Below are 21,024 nucleotides of genomic sequence, written 5' to 3'. Positions count from 1 at the left end.
CTTTAGCTCTTCATGTTCCTCTGAGCCAAGAAAACATGGAGCAGAGACATGCTGACCTACCGTGACTTCAAAATACAGTGTTAGGGGATGATACATTTTTATGTCATCAATGTAAACAATTGTAGAGTACTCACTACTCTGAGTTCCACTTGACAATATGATTTCCACAGTGAAATAATATAAATGAATGCCTTTGCTCATGACAGGGAAATTAATTTATAGGGAGGAAAAAAATCTCAAAAACCTTTAGAAAAAAAGTTTTTTAAAGACATAGGTCATTTCAAATCATCTCTGAAAATCCCTTCTATAGATTAGTAAAAGTAAAAGATTAGTGCTGCTGCTGCTGCTAAGTCGCTTCAGTCGTGTTCAACTCTGTGCGACCCCATAGACGGAAAAATAATGCCTAACTAACATGATTATAGGGAAGCTTTAGGTCAAACTTACCATATAGGGAAATTATTTTTTTGTATACAGCCTATAAATATCCACATGTTGGAATCAGGATTACTAATTAAATTATTACTAATTTTACCAGAGATTTTTTTCCAATCTGTGTTTATCCTTTTGTGATCTATTGATGTCATATATATATAATATACTTGATGCTGAGTCCTTAATCAGGACATAGTCTATAAATGCAACATTGTCCCCAGAATAAATAAGACTGATTTCCACTGAGGAAATAAACTGGAGATTTCTGTATTTGCCAGAAAGTTAATCTCCAAATGTAAGTATTCCAAATGTTGCTTTGGACAAAGTCTTTAGAAAGAAAATAAAACTAGTTTCTGCTTTGAAAGCAGTTGACCTCAAAAGTTTTAGATTGATTCTAAATTGGAATTTTTTGCTGAGTTATCTTAAAAGTTTTTTCATTTTGTTTTGCTTTTGTCAGATGTACTAAAAGGTCAAAAAAAACCTAGGGCATCTGTTTATTTATATTATATAAGGTTAGGAAGCCTATTAGTTCTTAAATACCCTGTTAGGGTCTTCTCTTTCCCAGATAACAGTATCATATTTCAAATAACTTGAGTCTAAGAGTTGCCAACAACTCTTGAGAGAATGACTCCCCAAATTACCTTTTCAGTGATGTGCAAGATAAGACTTCATCATTTCCTGTCTAAAACCCAATATTGTTGGAAACAATTTCAGGTATTTGGGGTAAATACACCACTTCATCCCACTCACTCTGTTAGAACTAAAGCTCCCAAAATATTTAGTTAATGGTCATTATTTTATTTTTAAAATTTTTGTTCATTCATTCAACAAATATCTATTGAATATACCTTTACTCTTATGTAGAATGGTCCATCAGAAAATAATGAATCCTAGGGCTGGAAGGGACCTAGTCCAATTTTTCCAACTAAAGATGAAAAAACTGATACCTGGAGCATTGCATCTTTTGCTTATGACTAGTTACATTAGACTAACACATCTACTTAGTGGTAGAACTGAAACTTGGCAAATACTCTTCCTTAATCTTTTCCTGAGCCCTTAAGCTGTATTTTATTACAGTTACCTATTGTTGCATAAAGTATTACCCCAATAGTCAATAACTTAAAACAATAATCAGCATTTATTATCTCTGGCTGTTTGTGAGTCAGAAATTTAGACAGGACACAGGGAAAACAATTTGACTTTGTACCTTGATGCCTGAAGTCTTATAGGTAAGGTGCTGCTGCTGCTAAGTCACTTCAATCGTGTCCAACTCTGTGTGACCCCATAGACAGCAGCCCAGAATCATGTAAAGGCTCTATCATCACTTGCATAGCAGTTGACACTTGGGCTGTCAATCAGAACACCCAAACTTGGCCCTTCTACATCTTATAACATGAGCTTTTATATAACATTGTGGCTGGGTTCCAAGGGCAAGTGTCTCCATGAAAAGAGAGAGCCAAAGAGAAACCAATAAATAGGCTTCTATAGCTGAGCCTACGAAGTCATGAAGAGTCACTTCTGCCACACTCTGTAAGTCAAGTCAATTACTAAAGTATCCCCAAATTGAAGAGGCATGAATATAGACACCACCTCTTGAAGGAGGGTCCACACCACATCATAAGATGACGTGAGATGAGATTTATATTGAATCTGCCATATTTGGGAGAGTACCATCTGTAACAAGTCAAAGGTTATTTATGGGAGCCTGGTACAATTTGAAAACAATGTCCATCACTTTTTCATGTAAAGGAGCAAGACAACACAACTCCATCAAGAATACATCCCTGAAAAGCCTAAAGCCAATGTTGCTTTAATAGCATAGCTCAAACATACACACACACACACACACACACACACACACACGCACTATATATATATATATATCCCTCCCACATTTAATATTCTGGGTTTTTACCATATCTTCATGCTTATTAATGCTACATGAATGATAATAGTAAGACCCCTGAAAAATTAACAATACCTGTTATTTTCCACACTGGAAAGTGAAAGAAATTTTAGTCTCCTCATATGGATCCTCAAGAAATCAGAAAAAAAAAGTACAATATATATGGAGATTTACTATATAAAGTCATATTAGAAAACCTCTCACTCTTTTAGAATATTAAGGAATATTTATCTGACTGTTAAGAGACGGGAATCATTGACAAAGTTTAAACCTAATAGGATATTATTTTCTGTTGTGATTAACACAAAATAACCAGAGTGATTAAGACATTTTAAATCATTCAACTAATTTGACTTCATGATGGAAAATCTTAGTTTTACTTTTTATTTTTAAGACTTATTACACTGGCATCTTGTTTGGGAAAATATTTTTTATCACCCTTTCTGTTGCTAATATAATTGAGTACATATCAACATAATTTAGCAAATTTAAACTGCTTTGACTTGCAATTACCAATTTAGCGGCTGACACAGGGGCCCGCTGTTATTATCATATTTAGCAGCCATCTATCATACTGCATGTAATAACTTAAATGAATGCATAAAGATAGCACTAAAAGGTAAGATGAAAACCTCTCTCTAAGCCTCTCAATTTAATGGCAAAGCTAATTTGCTGCTTAGGTCCCAAAGGAAGGCCATCCTTATTAATTCATCCTTTCTAACCACTAAACATGTAGATGGTCTAAGTCCTTATTCTAATTTTCAAGGCTCTATCAATTTACTTGGGAATTATTTTCTAAATATTTTTAGAATTTTAAATATAGTCATTGAATTAAAGATGTAGCTGGAACAGAGTCCTCGATTCAAGTACTATTAATTGAATAACCTTAAGTCAAACCCCAACTGACAAGTCCTTTAAAACTAACTTGAATTTCATTCCTAAAGAAATAAATACATATATAAAATTTTTCTTGATATTATAACACTACAAAGGCAATGTTAAAAAATTTATACATTTCCCAATTGTGGCAATTATATGTTATATCCTATAAAAAAATGAAATTATGTCAATGATTCTGTTGACTAAATTCCTTTGGGTATATACCAAATGGCAATAGAAGTTTTCATTGTACTTAATATCTATGCTTCCATAAGATTCTTCAGGGGTATCCAATGACATATTATAGACTTGATCCTTAAGTTAATCAGAGATTCAAGGTTTTGTGAAATTTGGACCATTGATTCTTACAGATAAAAAGGGAGACGTAGCCATCTTCATCTTGTCCATGTGGACAATTGCACGAGGGAATGCAAATTTTATCCGCCTAATTCCAGTCCTGCACACACAATGATATAGGTGTGGTTTCTTCTGCTTTCTTTCTCAGTAATTCTGTCTCTCCTTGGGGCCTGATTTAACTTCCAGGCTGTCTCAAGAACCCCAACATTAAGAGCACAATTGGCGTGCCTTACCTGGCCATTCCCTCTGCTTCTTTTCAATCCGGGCTCACTGCTCTCCCTGCTTTTCCTTACCCTCCCAGCTGGTCGCCCTTTTGAAATGCTGCTGTTACACTAAGGTTTTCTCAGTCAGGTGCTGACTGACACAACAGCGTAATGGGTCCCCCTTTTCCCACCTCCTCACGTCATTGGAGGGTGCCTGTTCAACAGCGAGTGTTCTGCTGCCTTATAATTACATTAAGGCTGCTCACACTTCCTTTTCACTAAACTAACCCTAATTTGGCCCTTTGGGACTTTATTCCTTTCTGATTATTAGTCACTTTCAGGAGGAGAAGTTCTTGCTTAGAAAAGTAAGCTAGAAAGCAGAGACCCTCCAGATCTTACACAGTCCTAAGTGATCAAACAAATATTTAATATAGAAATCTTTAGTTGGGACCAAAATCTACGGTCTGCCCCATAATGGTGTATGTTTCATCATTATTTGGTTCCCACCTAGGTAACACATCTGTAATAACTGTTAGCAGTTCATTCATGACCTCTGGCCATTTAACTTATTGCCATTGAAAATTTTACCATGTTTGCTCTGTCTTTGGTTGTTGAGTTGCTAAGTCATGTCCAGCTCTTTGCGACCCCATGGCTCCTCTGTCCATAGAATTTTCCAGGCAAGAATATTGGGGTGTGCTGCCATTTTCTTCTCCAGGGGGGTCTTCCCAACCCAGGGATCAAACCCCCATCTCATTTTAGGTGGGCAGATTCTTACCATGGAGCTACCAGGGAAGCCCTTGTTTTGTCTTAGTTTATGATTCAATTTTGTTTTATGCTTTTTCTTTTTCTGTTTTTATGATCAGTTCAGTACTCACCGTGGATATACTTACTATCTGGGCAAAATCACCCTAGCGAAGCATTTTAATGACGCAGCACTCTATTTTTGATGGTAGCTCAAGGCAGCTTGTTCTCAGTGCTCTTTCCCAAGAAATTGTGCAGACAATGTCCACAAGGAAAAGAGAAGATCTATTAAAATACCTAATATCCCTTGATGTAATGTCTATTTCTTTGGAAACACTCTGGAGATATCCAGGAATGGATGTCCTCAATGACTTCTTTCCAAGAAATTCTCCAAAGAAAGTATCTTGCCCTTTTTAAACAGTATTATTAAACAGAATATTTGTTGTTTGGCACTGGTAGCTCAGACAGTAAAGAATCTGCCTACATTGCAGGAGACTTGTGTTCAATCCCTGTTTGGGGAAGATTCCCCTGGAGAAGAGAATGACAACCCACTCCAGAATTCTTGCCTGGAAAATCCCTTGAACAGAGGAGCCTGATGGACTACAGTCCATGGGGTTGCAAGAGTCGGACACGACTGAGCGACTAGCGTGCACACACACCCCCCCTTCTATTCAGATATTACAATGATAGTGTATACTAGGAATTGCAATGCTGAAATTGTAAGAATTTGTTGTATTCTTCCCCTGCTAGTGGGAATTTCCAAAAAAAAGCAAAATGGTGATAAGCAAAATGGAAAATTGGGGCCATTTTCTGTAATATCTCTGAACATGTTCTGCCTTTGTTTATATTTTGTCAGTTGTTTTTATCAGTTTATTATGACTAGTGTTTTCATCGGCCATTGAGATTCATTTCCCTTTATAGTTTGGTAATTACATTTGTGAAATATACTTTTAATACCTAATCACCATCAGGGCACTCTTAAGGGATGTAGTTAGAAAGATCATCAGACATTATGTCTTAAATGCATTGCTAATTCAGTACTAACTTTTTTTTTAATTGCAACTTGCTATTGTGTCATGAACAGAGCTTTAATTATACAGAATGGTCCTTGCTGAAATGGCACTCTCTTTGGTCTAAGTACCTTCTTTCAATTTATGGAGTATTCCTTTGGGGAATTATTGTGAAACATTTTTAAAATTATACTTCCAGTTACTGGAAGACAGATTGAAAGCAGAACCGAACAGTTAAGGTGAGATGAGTATAACTTTTCCTTTTCCTCCCTACAGCTTTCTTCTTCTGTGTTCCAAAGCTGCACCACAGGGAACATTCATATTAGCAAGACTGAATAAAACCCAGAACCTGCATCCCTAAACCAAATAACATTCATTAAAATTGCTTCCTTGGTGTTCTTAATTAAATTAGTTAAATGATTGGAGAAGTCTTATTTATGAACCATAACTTCTTTATATACTGAATTTTTTTAAAGCAAACTGGCAAAGTGAGTCATGAGCAAGTTCTTCACAAATACCAAACTTTCTGTAATAAAGCAGGTGGCAAAATGTTCTCTTCACCTGAAATATTAGGTTGCCGCACTGAAATTGACTTGGACACCATCAATTAAGATAAATGTCCTTTAGATCATATTAGGGTCATGGTGGGTAACAACTGCTATGATGGAAACTATTTACATCATCATGGCTTACATTTAGCCATCCAACTAGGCTGACCATCCCGATATCATTAATTCTGCTTAATCTCTCTGTTTCCCACACCCCACCTCCCCGGGAATCGAGCTAACTTTATAGAACCTTTTGGACTGCTCACACAGCCATGAAAAAAGGATCATTTCCAAGGTGCTCAAATTTCAGGGAAATGGCTCCTTAAATAATTTAATAAGAAAAGGGAAGCTTTGTAATAATTAAATTACATTTGATGGCACTTTTCAGTATTTAGTAAATATATGCTACTGAATTGGAAATACAAGGGCAAACTTGTCCCTTCTAAGGTTGAATATCTTTGTGTGGAATCTCAGAATTGTGGGTGCATAAGGGTATGTCCCACTCAGACATTCTCTGTAGTGTGTAATGGCTGATAAGAGCAAGAAATGCATCTGACTCAGTAATATTTAAAGAGTGAATTTATAAATACAAGAAGTGCTTTCTTGTATCGTACAACATAAAGAATATAGCCAATAGTTTGTAATAACTGTAAATGAAAAGTAACCTTTAAAATTGTATAATTTTTTTAAATAAAAGAAAATATTCTTAATCACTAGAGTCAGAGAAATTTAAAAAATGTAATTCTTTTATTAAAAAAATGTAGTGCTTTCTGCCTTTTCCCACCACAACTCCATTTCTGCAACCACAAATTTGGAGGTACATACACAACGAATAGCAGAGTTACGGAAGAAAGGGAAGGAGAGAAGCCTGGGCTGCTTTACAGCTGGTGAGCGTTAGTAGTGGTTAACAGCCAGCAATTGTTCTGATTGATGGATGTTTAAGTAGCAACAATTGTCAAATATTTTGAATAAAACCACAGGTCATTTCTTTATTTAACCCATTTGTTCTGGGGCTAAGCTCCTTCTACCTTAAGATACCCTTGAGATCAGAGCCAAACAGAATTCCTAAAGGTAATTAAGAGAAAGTGAACTGAGCAAGAGAATGGACTATGGTCGTGGGTTACATCTATTCCAACTAGACCCAGCCTTAGAGGTTTCACTGGCAGAACACTGAACCCAACTAGGGAAAATTTTGATGTGGGACAAGATAGTAAGTCAGAGTGTGTACTAGTTTGGGGGTCCATGATTTAGGCTCACCAGAGCTCTTTCACTAACTTTCTAATCAATTTAAGGGAAATCATTTCAGTAGGTGTTCAGTTAAAAATTCAGAAAACTTGAACTCTAGAATCCCTTCCAGTTCCATCATCTAATCAAATCAGGCATATTTTTTTCTGAAAGAGAATTTTTTCAATAGTGTGTAAAAGGACATAATAACATGTATAGGAGGACTAAAAGCATAAACCTACAGTTTTAAATTCCTGTGGGTATTTATAGACTGTTTTAATGCTTGTATGCCATTGAATTCTACCTAAATATTTTAAAGTTTGACTTAAATACATACATCCTGCTTCTCTCAAGGGTGAAATCATAGGACTTTCATATTCAGGTGAATTCTTTACCACCGAGCCCCCAGGGAAGCCCTGACACATATATGTATGCTTTTAACTTACTAGTGGGCTTGAAGTCAATCAAAAACAATGCGTCAAGATCAGTGTATGACACTTGAAAATTACAGCTTACATCCTGAGTTTCCTGGCATACTAATATGTAAATTGAATATACTTTACTTCGGGGCGGGACAAGTATATTGAGCATTGTATGGTCAGGCTTCTCAGGATGGTTATTTTCTTGCTTTCTGTACATCCCCTGCTTGACCAGAGCCTGCTTCTCTCACATGAATATCCAATCCCCTTAATGATAGGACCTCATTAGTAACTGTCCACATGATTGCCCTCTGCCCCAGCTGCTGGTTTCCCTGGTAATCAAACCAACATGGTGACCGAAACAACATGACGTCATTCCCCTTTGAAGGGTCGCCACCTTCCCCACCCCGCTGCCCCACCCTGCCTGCCTGCCAGTTCCTGGCAGGTGGTATCACTCCAGAGCCCACATCAGTAAACACCTGAGTCTCTGTTGCCGTCTCCTGTGCCTCATGGGTCCCACGGCTGGGCAACTACAAGGCTTGTAGACCTACAAAGTGCAGCCCTCTGTCAATCCTAAAGAAAATCAACCCTGAATATTCACTGGAAGGACTGATGCTGAAGCTCCAATACTTTGGCCATCTGATGTGAACAGCCGGCTCATCAGAAAAGGCCCTGATGCTGGGAAAGGTTGAAGGCAGGAGGAGAAGGGGACGACAGGGGATGAGATGGTCAGATGGCATCATCAAGTCAATGGACATAAGTGTGAGCAAACTCTGGGAAATACTGAGGCTCAGGGAAGCCTGGCGTGCTACAGTCCGGTCCATGGAGTCACAAAGAGTCAGACACGACTGAGTAGCTCAACGAACGACAGCAATCACTGGTGAGGCAGCCAAGAGGCCAAAAAAAAAACTCCTGTGAGCCCCAAGATATCAGAAAATAAGGATGGGGTGTGAAAAGTTGAGGAAGTGATCTGAGGAGACGGTCCACCAGCATGTATGGCCCTGCAGAGCTGACCACCATGAGAGATGAGAGATGTCTTTCTCTTCCATTAAACTGATGATCTCCTGCTAGCCTCAGATCCTCTTACAAGTTTAAAGGTAGCTGTCCCATGCTCCTGGCTCTTGTGACTATGTGGGGATGGCTAAAGAATACAGACAAAGTGTAAGGACATGGATTATCTAGGATGTTAGCTGGTCAGGTAAGACAAGCATACCCCCAACCACCAGCCCTAAACGGCTACAGACACAGGCTTTAGGAGTGTTATCTCAGGGGCAGGCTCGTGAGTTTGAGGTGGCCGGTTAACCAGAAGGGGTTGGGGCCCGTGGCAACTGCAAAATACCCTTGGGCTTCTGGTCCCAGCTATGGAAGTGGGAAGAGCAACAATACTGCATAATGGGACAATTATGTAGCTATGTGTAGTCTACAATGTGTTACAACAGGTGCAACCCCATGGACTGTACAGTCCTTGGAATTCTCCAGGCCAGAATACTGGAGTGGGTAGCCTTTGCCTTCTCCAGGATCTTCCCAACCCAGGGATCGAACCCAGGTCACCCACATTGCAGGCGGATTTTTTCACCAGCTGAGCCACAAGGGAAGCCCAAGAATGCTGGAGTGGGTAGCCTATCCCTTCTCCAGCGGATCTTCCCCACCCAGGAATCGAACTGGGGTCTCCTGCACTGCAGCCAGATTCTTTACCAACTGAGATATCAGGGAAGCCCCACAACAGGTGCAAGGTGTTACAAAGGCCTACTGGAGCTGTAGAGCAATGCAAGATGGCCACCAAGTTCAGGAAGGGGCCAATACAGATGCTACACACTAGCATTTACACCTGCCCCTCAGGCTAATTGAAAGGATGAAGGGCGTACATAATAACAACTGAGATGGGAAAACTCTCTCTCTGCATGTGAACATGTCCCAGGAGCACCCACTCCAGTGTTTACACCATGTTAACCCAGAGGCAACTGGCCAACACCATCCAAGTTCAACTGTTGACCACCTGAGGACTGCTGCCAGTGGTTGGTCAGGACAATAGCTTGCTTTTGCTCTTGCCATGGGATCTGCCCCCAGAAGAACACATTATAAATCACCCTGGGGCTGGCAGGTACGGCCCCAGTGGTTTGGGTTTGCTTCCTCGTGGGGGGTAATATTAGAAAGGGATTTAAAGGCTTCACCTGTCTTGTACTCAGCCCCACCTCAAACTACTAAAGGAATTAATTAGGGCACCATCATCTTAACCCTTGGTCTGTTATACTGTCTCTCCAGTATTCGGCACCAGCTCTGGGACCTAGGGCTGGACAGGTGGGATCATACTACAAACCAAGACAAAAACCACAGCAGGGTGGTATTATCTCAGAATGTTCTTACTGCTTGTATTTGGCTTAATGGTCATAGCTCCCCTGTATTGGGCCTGCTGACCATCTTACATCCTCTCCTTAGTCTAAGTGGAGGGAGTCTGTTCATGGACTGGGCGAGAGTAGTGACCTCACTGTGAAGTGAGTTTGATTGCTGGGTCCACGGGTTGCAGAGTTGGACATGACTGAGCGACTGAGCGTGCATTGTTGCAGTGAGATGACACTGTATCCTCACCTGGACTTCCAGATGAAAGTTGACCTGAAAACCCCTGGCTCCAAAGTTTGCCCGCCTCTTGGCTGCTGTTACTTGTGTTGTATGTGTGGTATTTGGTAGCAGCGTGCCTCTATATGCCTGACCCCAGCGATATCACAGAAAAGGGGTAGGCCAAGATTGCAGGGATCCTGCAGAGTACGTAGGGATGGAGCGTATGGTCAGGCCACTCAAGATGGCTGCTCTCTTGCTCTCTATACATCCCTGCTGGACCAGGCTTTGTTTCTTTCAAGTGACTATCCAGTCCTCTTAATTATAGGCCTAATTAGTAACTGCCCACATGCTTGCTCCCTGCCCCAGCTGCTCGTTTCCCTGGTAACTGAGCCAACCTGATGTAAACTCCCCCCATAAGTGGTAGCCTCCTTCTCCCCCGAGTAGCAAAGATTGCTGCCATGTCCTGCCTGCCGTTTGCTGACAATGGTGGGATTTGTTCCAGGACCTTTGGTTTAAGATCCCCTCTCCAATGAACAGTTGATGTTTCCGCCGTCGTCTCCAGGCCCTTTCTTTGGTCTGAAGTCTTACAGGCCTACAGGGTACAGCCCAATAGGCACGCACTGTGGATACTAAGTCAAACCAGAATATGTAAAATCGAGAGCGGGACAATCAATACAGCACTAGATGCAATTATAACCACTCACCCTTATTTGAAACAGTTTTCACACAAATCCCACTGAAGAAAGGAAATGTTTGTGTTAAAAAAATTTTTTTCACCCCTTTATTTTTCCATGTATAAAATTATCTGCAGGGAAATGAAAAACTGTTTATTTGTGACAAAGCAGCCTATTTCTGACTATTGTGCCCTTGAGTAGGACTGGTGAGCTGTTAGGTGACAAACACAAGTCTTACTGTGGAAGAAATTCATTCTTAATAGCAACTTGAAACTTGAAGAATTTATAGGAAAGACAAATCCTCAAGGCTCTAAATAAACTATTTAAATGAAAGTTGGCTTGTGATTACCCAGAAGGCATGGCTATTAGTCCTTTACAAAGCACAAATTTTATTTATTCGTGCCCATGGAAGTCACTTTTTTGTGGATGTTTCCAGTGAAATTTTCAGCAGTTCTTTTGATGTCATGTGTTAAATGAGGTCCACATTGATTGCTCTTGATTTCTCAGAATCTTTTATTGTGGTCCTGACATGTAAAAGGGGCTCAAGAATTTCTTAATGGGAGAACTTTAGACAACAACCAGACAACAGTCTATCCAGGTTGAGAGGAGAGGCAATGAAACATGCCGTTGCATTTGCCTGTAAAAATACTGTTCTCTTTTTTTTGTACCTTTTTTTATTGGGGAATAATTGCTTTACAATGTTGTGGTGGTCTCTGCCTTACATCAATGTGAATCAGTCATAATCATATACATATATCCCCTCCCCCTTGAGCCGCCCTGCCCATTCTACCCCTCTAGGTCATCACAGCGTGCCAGGCTGGGCTACCTGTGTTATACAACAGCTTCCTGCTAGTTATCTCTTTTACACATTATAGTGTGTGTGTGTGTGTATATATATGTGTGTGTGTGTGTGTCAAGCACACTGTTCTTACTTTACATGGATTTTACTTAGGGTGTCTTGGGACACTGATCTTCAAGTCAGATCAACAGGGGAGAAAAAGGCCACAGGCAATATTAGAGCTACATTAATTCAAATGTCTTTGTTACTTTTATATTTTTCAGGTCTTAAAAGACCGTTTTCAAAGGCCCAAAATGAAGTTCACACTTACACGCTGGTGCTTGACCCTCTTCATCTTCCTGAATGTAAGTGAAACAGTTATTTTAAGCTATGTTAATCAAGAATGCTGAAACAGTAAGGTTGAGTATAATTGAACAAGGGTAGACATTGTTCCCCAGAAGAAAAACTATAATTTTCTTTAATATTTTGTTAACAAATCTCCTCTTTACATTATTCAAGGAAGACTATTACTAACATTCCATGCCTGTCAATTTAATTTTAAGGGGATTTACTTTTTATAATGTTACACATCAAAGTTTATGGGAATAATTGCTAATGTAGTCCTTCCTTCTGTACCTGTCTGAATGAGGATAGTTTATTATGTAAGACAGCTGTGTTATTTTAATCTTCAGATAAAGTACAATATAATTTGCTAAAAGTAATCCAGTACTTGGAAATGCATGTATCTTCATGCCATTGGAAAGAAATTTTAAACAATAATATTGTAGAAACTATTGGAATATTTTCTTTTGTCTGTAAATGTCTAAGCCTTATATCATATTCTATAGATGCAGAGAGATTGGTATATTTTATTCATATGGTATTGTTATTCATATTTCAAATGAAATCCTATGTGATCAACTATATGTGAATATTCCTGAATTTTGCTTCACAAATCATGTAACTAGACATTGATAGAAGAAATGATAAAGTAACTACTAGATAATAAGATAGTTTGAATATTATCCAATCACCTTTTTTTTTTTAGGAAAGACTAAACAAAGTCTTTTAACAAAGACTACAAAACTTTTGGTGTGTTTTTTTTTTTTTTAAATAAAGCTCACCTTTTAAAAACTCTTACCTAGTACATTTTAAAATTCAAAGATGGAAAGAATTTCATGTATTTGCATGAGCATGGCAGGTGCCTTGTGATTTGTAGGCATCTTTTGACTAGCAAGCATGATTGCACAGGGCACTTAAGTGGCTTTATGAGATCTTCACTGTGACAAGCAGAAATTTTGCTTCTGTTTGGATTATATATTTGATCTGGAGGGTTTGTCCATAAATTTTTTGATATATCAGTTTTCTTCTAAAACACTCATTATGTTCCACATTAATATTCTTCAAAGAAAAGTAAAATTTTTCATGACATTAATTACTCTAAAAGGTCACTTCTTAGATACATTATTATGAAAAACCACTACCAGTATATTTACTGAATTCTACCAACCTGATTTCCAAATGGTCTTTAAAAATTATCAGTCTGGTTCACCACATTCCCTTAGCCTCATCTACATTTAGCACTCACTTTCTCTTCTTACCACTTTCTCTTCTTGTGCAGTAACGCAATAGGCTTAGAACAGTGCTTGGCACATAGTGCCCCAAAGATGCTAGTGAGGACGATGACAGCGGCCACACCAACAACGAGGAAGACAGAGAGAAAGTAGGCCCTTCTGAGAAGCATTTGTTGTTCTTGGTCACTTAACTGTGTTCCCCGATTTGTGTTGAATTTATGACCCCATGGACTGTAGCCCACCAGGCTCCTCTGTCCATGGGATTCTCCAGGCAAGAGTACTGGGGTGGGTTGCCATTTCCTGCTCCAGGGAATCTTCCCGACTCAGGGATCCAACCCAGGTCTCTTAGTCTCTTGCATTGGCAGGTGGGTTCTTTACTGCTAGCGCCCCCTGGGAAGCCCCTTATGATACATACAGGAGTTTTATATACTGCTTAGGTAGAAAGTGCATAGTCAGGCGTCTGATCCCATCTGGAAGAAAAAAAGCTAACACTTGACAGACCTCTATTTCATCCTTTACTTTGAAAAGTATAAGTAACTGAAAACTACAAATCATCCTAACACAGACATTATCATTATTAAGAACAGCGACATGGAAAGTTGGTCATATCAACTTGTGAATTCTGGATGCATCTTCCCATTAGAACAGGTCTGTCTGTGACAATCTGTAGAAACGTCCTTCAAGCCAGTGGCATGGACCCCCACAGTCCGTAGCTTTGGACCATTTCTAAAGTTCTACGCAGAACTGCTCTCTTCTTGTTCTGTCGCTGTTCTTCTGGAAACCGCCTGTAACACACAAGGAAGCTGATTGCCTTACATCAAAGTAGGAATTGCTTAAACACACAGCCATTCAAATCAGATTGCTTTACTGCTAGACCCCATGACTAGTGTGGATGGAAGCTTCTAGAATGTAAGCTCCACGGGGGCAGGGACCTTGCCGGGTTTGTTCTCGCTGCTGACGCTTCAGAACCTAGGACAGTGCCTGACATATGGAAGGCGTTCAAAGTAGAAGAACACTGATGTTTCCTCTGCGGACTACAGCGGTCAGTGGCAGCTTGGTGGTCGTATGTGTGGCGCCATCTACTGGAACGTTTAGGAGTGACATCACATATATGGTGACTAAACTGCTGCATAGGACAACAATTAACAGGTGTTTTTTTTTGGTTTGATTTTGGAAGCATCATGCAAGATGGCTTGAATGCAAAACTTCGAATTTCAGTCTTTATTCAGAAAAACATGTCCTTCATGTCTCATTTCTATCTTCACGTGAGCATAAAATTATATATTTACATTCCACAAACATATAGAATAAACATAACACATATGATAAGTGGAATATTGTCTTCACACCACTTGGTGGTTTAATCGCTACTGTTTATATTTTCCCTCTTTACTGCTGAAAATTGTACCACCTCACTAGCAATTTTTATCTCTGAAGTCATCAGCAAACAGTTTAATATGAAATTTACATGTTATTTTTCAGCAGTAGTAATTCCATGATTGGAATTACGTAGATGTAATGGTTATATGTGTATATATGTCATGGATACATATATAACAGACGCCTCAACTTGTATGTTATTTTCAAAAGAAAATCACTGAAGCATTCAGCTACCGCTGGAAAAACTGCATTGTCAGTGCTCAAACATGAACCAGACCAGGTGCGGACTCAGACTATTAGGGCCCCTCTGAGGACAGAAGTTCTAATTTCTCATTCCCTCAGTGTTGAAACAATCTCCGTTGAACCATGTTACAGGAAGTTCACTGGAGTTTGTTTCAACATTGGAGGAATGATAAGATGCTACTGTCATCTAAATGAACTCCAGCTACTTTTTCAGATGGTCATGTCGCCATGATTACTGGTGTTTAAAACTGCATTGAGCCAAATAATGTTGTCATTGAAAATACAGGTTTCCACTTGCTATTCTTGCACATACTGCCTCCCCATGGCCTCCATGAATATCCAGCTAACACAGGAGCATTTAATGGGTTGTTCAGTCTGTTTAAAAATAGAATTCAGAATGTTTCTTTGGTCAAGCTTAAGCAAAATAGTTCCTAGTGTCTAGCGTATCTAATATAAGTGACAGAAAAAAAAATTATATATGACATCATATTCTATTACAACATAATGGTTTTCAGCCACATTGATAAGGGACGTGTACACCTTTAATCATCATCGTCAGTGTGTTCATTTCTTCTGTCATGAATTCCAGAGGCATTAAAATTAGAAATAATCCTAACACTTGGAGTGGTGTCAACTATATTTGCAATAAGTGTTCATATAGAGTTGCAACCATAATGTTACAACAATAATAAATATTCATCCTCTTCTGTTTGCAAGTGATTTCTGCTCAGATGACTTGCTGATGCTTCCACATCCAGTCCAAAAGAGAACTTATCTTCTCCCCCAAGAAAGGTTTTCCTTTCTTAATGTCTTCTCTTTCTCAAGACACTACATTTTTTTTTTTCTTAGCTGTATTGGCTAAAATATCTAGGCCATTTGACTCTTACTATTCTCCATTCCTTATCAGGTCTACTTCAGTGCTTTTATTGAAAAAGTGCTGAGTTGTTGTTTCTTGGTCCATCTTAAGGTGATGTGGTCCATGCCTTGAGCTGCCTGGCTGGCCTTCCCAGCTCTAATCTGATGCCTAACTCTCCTTTCACAACCTTCACTGGTCAAAAAACTGCAAGACATCTTTACTTCATCATGCTTTTAAAATACTGGCTAAAATACCTTGAGCCTTTCATGTCCCAAAAGTTTAGTATTTGTTTTCATAGGGCTCTGTACTATCTGATTTTCCTTGATTTCATTTCTTACCCTCAAACATGCTCCCCTCCAGTTCGGTTTCTGTACAATTTCACACATGCCCTTTCCTTCCTCTGGGCTTACCTGTGTGCCTTACCTTCCATCCAGAAGGCCTTCCCTCTCCTCTCTGCCTATGCAGACAGTCCCTATATTCAAAGTCTAATTCTACCTTGGATCTGTAGTCATTCCCATCTTTTCTTGCTCCATACTCTCTCTCCACTATGAATTTTTATTGTTTAGCCTTTAGTGATAGACTATCTCATGGGACAGGATGCATTGTCTACACAGTGAGATATGCTAGAAAACAGTGAGGCTCTACCATGAATAGCCTGGGGTATATGGGGTATAAGGATATTTATTTTAGCAACTGTGGAGAATAGAGAAAGGTATGTAATGCTATCTCTGCCATCAGTACATTGGGGAAACTTCCATCTTAGAATAATTTAAACAGAATAAGGCCAATTAAGTGTTTCAGTAGGTGTGATAGAAAGCCAGGAGTATTTCTAACTTCAGAAAAACAGAGGTCAATGCAGGTTGATGCTTGCAAGTCTTCTCCAAAAAACTCTCTATGCAGAACATGGATATAAAAAAATTCCAGTTCAAACATAATCAAAACATCAGAGCCACAAAAGAAATTGAAATCTACCTAAACACAAGGTAAGACAATTTGTCAGACATCCATCTTTTCAGATACACAGACACACAACTTCGATTAATAGGACCTATGATGGTAATGAAAACTAACAGACTGACAAAGTAATGTCAGCCTGCACTGAAAATTTAGAAGCACTAGGAAAACTATTTAAGATTTACCTTAATTTGCAGCAGTGAAAATGAATTACCTTGTATAGGTCATCTGCTGATGAAACCAGTTTAAAGAGATTAAGGCAATTATCCAAAGCAGAATATTTCAAAAGAACATATTATGTTTGTTCTGTGGAATAAATGGGGTAAATTTTTTGGCAGTGTGTGCAATCTAAGTACAAACAAATCAGTTGAAAGAATCCAATTAAAACTTATTTATTGCACTAATATATCTACTTTGAATAACATGATTCATGATTCTTAGGAGCTCCAAAGAAAACAAAGTTGATTTAATATTCATATTTTTTGGAAATCAGGTTATTTATTTCTAAACTTTACATTGATATTAAAATTTTAAAAATCTTGTAATGAGGTGCGTGGGCCTGTGTGGGTGATATACATTTTCAGTGTGGATGAAATGAATGCGAATATGAAAATTTTAGGTAGAATTTAAAGATGAAATATAAAGACACTTAAATTATAAAGAAAAAATAATCCATGTGGAGATCATGCATAATTGTTGCTTATAGAAGGAAAATAAATGTTTTCATACTTTTTGATCATCTCATTATATATTCTCCTCTCTCTACTCTCCGTAAGTAACTCCATTTCCTGTCTAATACAGCGCCCACTTCCGGTTCTTCCTGCCAGTTCAGATTCCACCTACTCTCCAACGCTGGAGCCGGAGCCATTTCTCTTCCTTTTAGGAAAACAGAGGCTGTTGCAGGCACAGCACAAATGCTTTGACCGAATGCAGAAGTTACCCCCTTACCAAGGAGAAGGTAAAAAGAAGGCTGTATGTGAATGTGTGTTTCAAACATTAGTAAAGGCTTATTTTCTTCTGGGGGTAAATATGTGTTAACTCAATTAATTTAATATGCCAATGTTTTTAACAGTGGCTTTCATACTGTGGTATGTTTGTGTATTTTATGCCACAGACATGCCTGGTTTCTTTGCTCAGGTTCATCTGACTGCTTTTGGTTAACATCTGCCCTTAAGACAAAATTAAGTAGAGTAGCCCAGTAGTGGCTCAGCAGTAAAGAATCTGCCTGCCAATGCAGGAGACCCAGGTTCGATCCCTGGGTTGGGAAGATCCCCTGGAGGACGGCATGGCAACACACTCCAGTATTCTTGCCTGGAGACTCCCATGGACAGAGGAACCTGGTGGGCCACAGTCCATGGGGTCATAAAGAGTTGGACATGACTTAGCAGCTGAGCATCTACCCATGATAGAGCATATACTTTCACGAGGTTTCTTTCATAACATTTCCGGAGATATCGTAAAGGAGAAATTTTGGAGGAAAGATCAGACACAGATGACAAGTAAGCCTTTTGAGGAATAAATGGAGAATATCCTACCAAAAAAAAAAAGGGAAATTCTCTTAGTCGTTGGAAAAGTTAGTACCGTTATTTCGTTGCTACTGCTGTTTTAACATTTCCGTACCAGAGTGGAGAGCCCCTGAGTAACCGTCTATGCCCTATTAAATCTCGCTGAGGACTCTATGGTTTGTGATAACTGCAATGCAATTTCTCTCTTAAATGGCCAGGTCTGTACTGCAACCGCACCTGGGATGGCTGGGCCTGCTGGGATGATACACCCGCTGGAACGCTCGCTGAACAGCACTGCCCAGATTATTTTCCGGACTTTGATGTGGAAGGTAGAGTATTTCTTTTTAGTTTATATTTTGCAATGAATCTTTTAGCATTTTTCAGATGCAAAATATACTACCAAATCATAGTCTCTACAGTTCAGCATGTCCTGAAACATCTCCACAAATGAAATATCCAGTTGTACAGAGATTGTGAGCTGCCCTTATTTTTTAAGTCAATGACCAGTTGTGCATGTTGGTCATAAATTCTATTAAATATTAAATAAAAATGAAACATTTATATATTTTAAATATGTAATATTGAATTTTAATAAACATTGCAATTACTTTTTCTAAAACTGAACAGTTTTTATTTACAGCTGAATTTTTTGTAAAATTTTCAATTGTCTCCCATTTGATGACTTATGCAAATCCTTGATCTAGAGTTTGTGTGTACTGGGCTGGTGGAACAAGCATAATGGGAATTTGATTGTAATGTTGAAAATGATATAAAACTATCATGTGTAGGGAAGAAAAATCAGAAGGTGGTAACTCCAAACACTTACTAGATTTCTGTTCCAACAGCAGATGATTGAAATATGCTCAGTAAAGAAGACTGGTACTATTAACATGGATCATACTAACCCAGCTCTATGCCCTGCCCCACATGAACAGCCAACAAATGTGTTAAGTTAATTAGTAACATCAAAGTCACTGTAATTATAAAAGTAACAAAGGAATGTTATCCTTGAATAGTTTTTTTTTTTACTTTCCAAAACAGTTTCATATATATTATCTCCTTTTATACTCACACAATATTTTATATAAAACCACAACTGAACCCAAGTCTTCTGAACTCCTAACTAACCCTTTTCTAAGTAAATGAAAAAAACATTTGAGAAACAATATTTCTAAATCATTGTACAAACTTATGTAGGTTGAAGTGGTTTTCAGAACTTTCAAGCCAGAACATGGTTCTCCTTCAGGCTTCAGTCTAGCCACACTGGTGGGGGACTTGCTTTCCTGCTTCCTCCGAGAATGAGTTACAAAGTTTAACCCCCGTGGAAGCAGAATTACAGTGGAGCACTTTTAAAACCAGGTCAGGCCAGCCACTTCTAGGAATTCTCATTTTGATTTAAGAGTTGGAATGTGAAGAGAGAAAGAGCATATCGCTCTTCCCTGCTCATCACTGCTGCTGCTAAGTCGCTTCAGTCGTGTCCGACTCTGTGTGGCCCCATAGACAGCAGCCCACCAGGCTACCCCGTCCCTGGGATTCTCCAGGCAAGAATTCTGGAGTGGGTTGCCATTTCCTCCTCCAATGCATGAAAGTGAAAAGTGAAAGTGAAGTCGCTCAGTCGTGTCCAACTTGTAGCAACCCCATGGACTGCAGCCCACCAGGCTCCTCCGTCCATGGGATTTTCCAGACGAGAGTACTGGAGTGGGGTGCCATTGCTCATCACTACCTTCCTGTAAACCCTAATTCGGTGCTATTTGATGGTGGTACCCAGGTCTTCAGTGACTCTTCCCAATAAATGATGCTTCATTAATCTTGATCTGATGACTGCCTTAGAGGAACCTGATTGGCACAAAGAGTTGTTCTGTAATTGAGGCTGCAAGGCCAGTTCCAAAGCAGCAATGGGCTGTTGCTAAAGTGGCTACAGTTATTAACTAAAAGGCAACTTTGGGGTTAGCCAAACAGTGATTTCCAGGCATAGATCCATCTTTTCGGCCTGATTTTTAGATACAACCCTCTCAGCTGGGGAACAAATCCACTTCAAAAGAAAGTCAATTCTTAAATACATCTGTATTCAACAAACTTAAATTCTTTAGTACTTTATCATTGACCCAAAGCTGTATCTCGATGATCCACTCAACAGTTTAATGAAATGACACAGATTTCCTTTTAAACAAAGTGCTTGGTAAAAAGGTAGCTAGATAATGAGAGAGTGAACAGCAGTGTTAAGATTCCAATGAGGCTGATAGAAAGAAAGAAAAAAAAGTGAAGTTTGGCAATGTAAAGTGGAGATAGCAGTGCTTCACCTGGCTTTGCTGAAGCTAAATTGAAGCAATGCATATTAAAGCATCTTGTGTGGTGCATGGTTCCTGGTTGTCTCTATTGACTTCTACTCACGTTCAGGTTCTTTAAAGTGATTAACCCTTTGCAATGGCTCTTTAGCTTTAATTTATTGTTTTTCCATCTTGCGATTTTGAGATAGTAATGAGTTCTGTTTCACTAACAGAAAAAGTTACAAAGTATTGTGAGGAAGATGGGGTTTGGTACATGCATCCTGAGAGCAACATTTCCTGGTCCAACTATACCATGTGCAACGCTTTCACCCCTGAGAAAATGCAGGTAGGTTCTATTGCACATTTCAGTACTGGAGGAGAATGTCATTATCTGTACACGGAAATGTATGCCTAATGGTAAAACCTCTGCTACCAAGAAGCCAGCCTATTTTGTAGAAGGAAATCAGATAATGACCTGTCAGTTTGGGGAAGTTTAGGGAGTGGTGCGGGAGAAAACG

The 21,024-nt window shown here is 39.0% G+C and overlaps 2 protein-coding genes across 8 annotated transcripts in view; one reads left to right on the top strand and one right to left on the bottom strand.

The window, feature by feature from the left end:
• GNGT1 (G protein subunit gamma transducin 1) overlaps positions 1 to 21,024 on the bottom strand; it is a 446,502-nt gene that overhangs the window by 393,557 nt on the left and 31,921 nt on the right. Inside the window, exon 2 of one of the 2 annotated variants that reach the window (XR_008717560.1) lies at positions 12,936 to 14,086. The exons of the other annotated variant lie outside the window; for it this stretch is intronic. The gene's annotated coding sequence lies outside the window, so the exon portion shown is untranslated. Of the gene's footprint in view, positions 1 to 12,935; positions 14,087 to 21,024 lie in introns of those variants that run through there. 2 annotated transcript variants of the gene reach the window in all.
• The window catches only part of CALCR (calcitonin receptor), a 46,990-nt gene continuing 34,430 nt past the window's right edge, over positions 8,465 to 21,024 (top strand). For 2 of the 6 annotated variants that reach the window (XM_055589732.1, XM_055589727.1), the window contains exons 1-5: positions 9,707 to 9,820; positions 12,012 to 12,092; positions 17,536 to 17,692; positions 18,458 to 18,568; positions 20,740 to 20,852. In XM_055589732.1, coding sequence (XP_055445707.1) covers positions 9,770 to 9,820; positions 12,012 to 12,092; positions 17,536 to 17,692; positions 18,458 to 18,568; positions 20,740 to 20,852 — 513 coding nt within the window. In that variant the 5' untranslated portion in view covers positions 9,707 to 9,769. Of the gene's footprint in view, positions 8,600 to 8,683; positions 8,918 to 9,706; positions 10,018 to 12,011; positions 12,093 to 17,535; positions 17,693 to 18,457; positions 18,569 to 20,739; positions 20,853 to 21,024 lie in introns of those variants that run through there. The other 4 variants (XM_055589731.1, XM_055589730.1, XM_055589728.1 and 1 more) reach the window with 4 other exon arrangements.

The sequence above is a fragment of the Bubalus kerabau genome, chromosome 8 (assembly GCF_029407905.1).
Source record: "Bubalus kerabau isolate K-KA32 ecotype Philippines breed swamp buffalo chromosome 8, PCC_UOA_SB_1v2, whole genome shotgun sequence".
NCBI classification, from domain to species: Eukaryota; Metazoa; Chordata; class Mammalia; order Artiodactyla; family Bovidae; genus Bubalus; species Bubalus kerabau.
The sequence above is the reverse complement of the archived record's forward strand: the minus strand, read 5'-3'. Positions and strand labels throughout refer to the sequence as shown.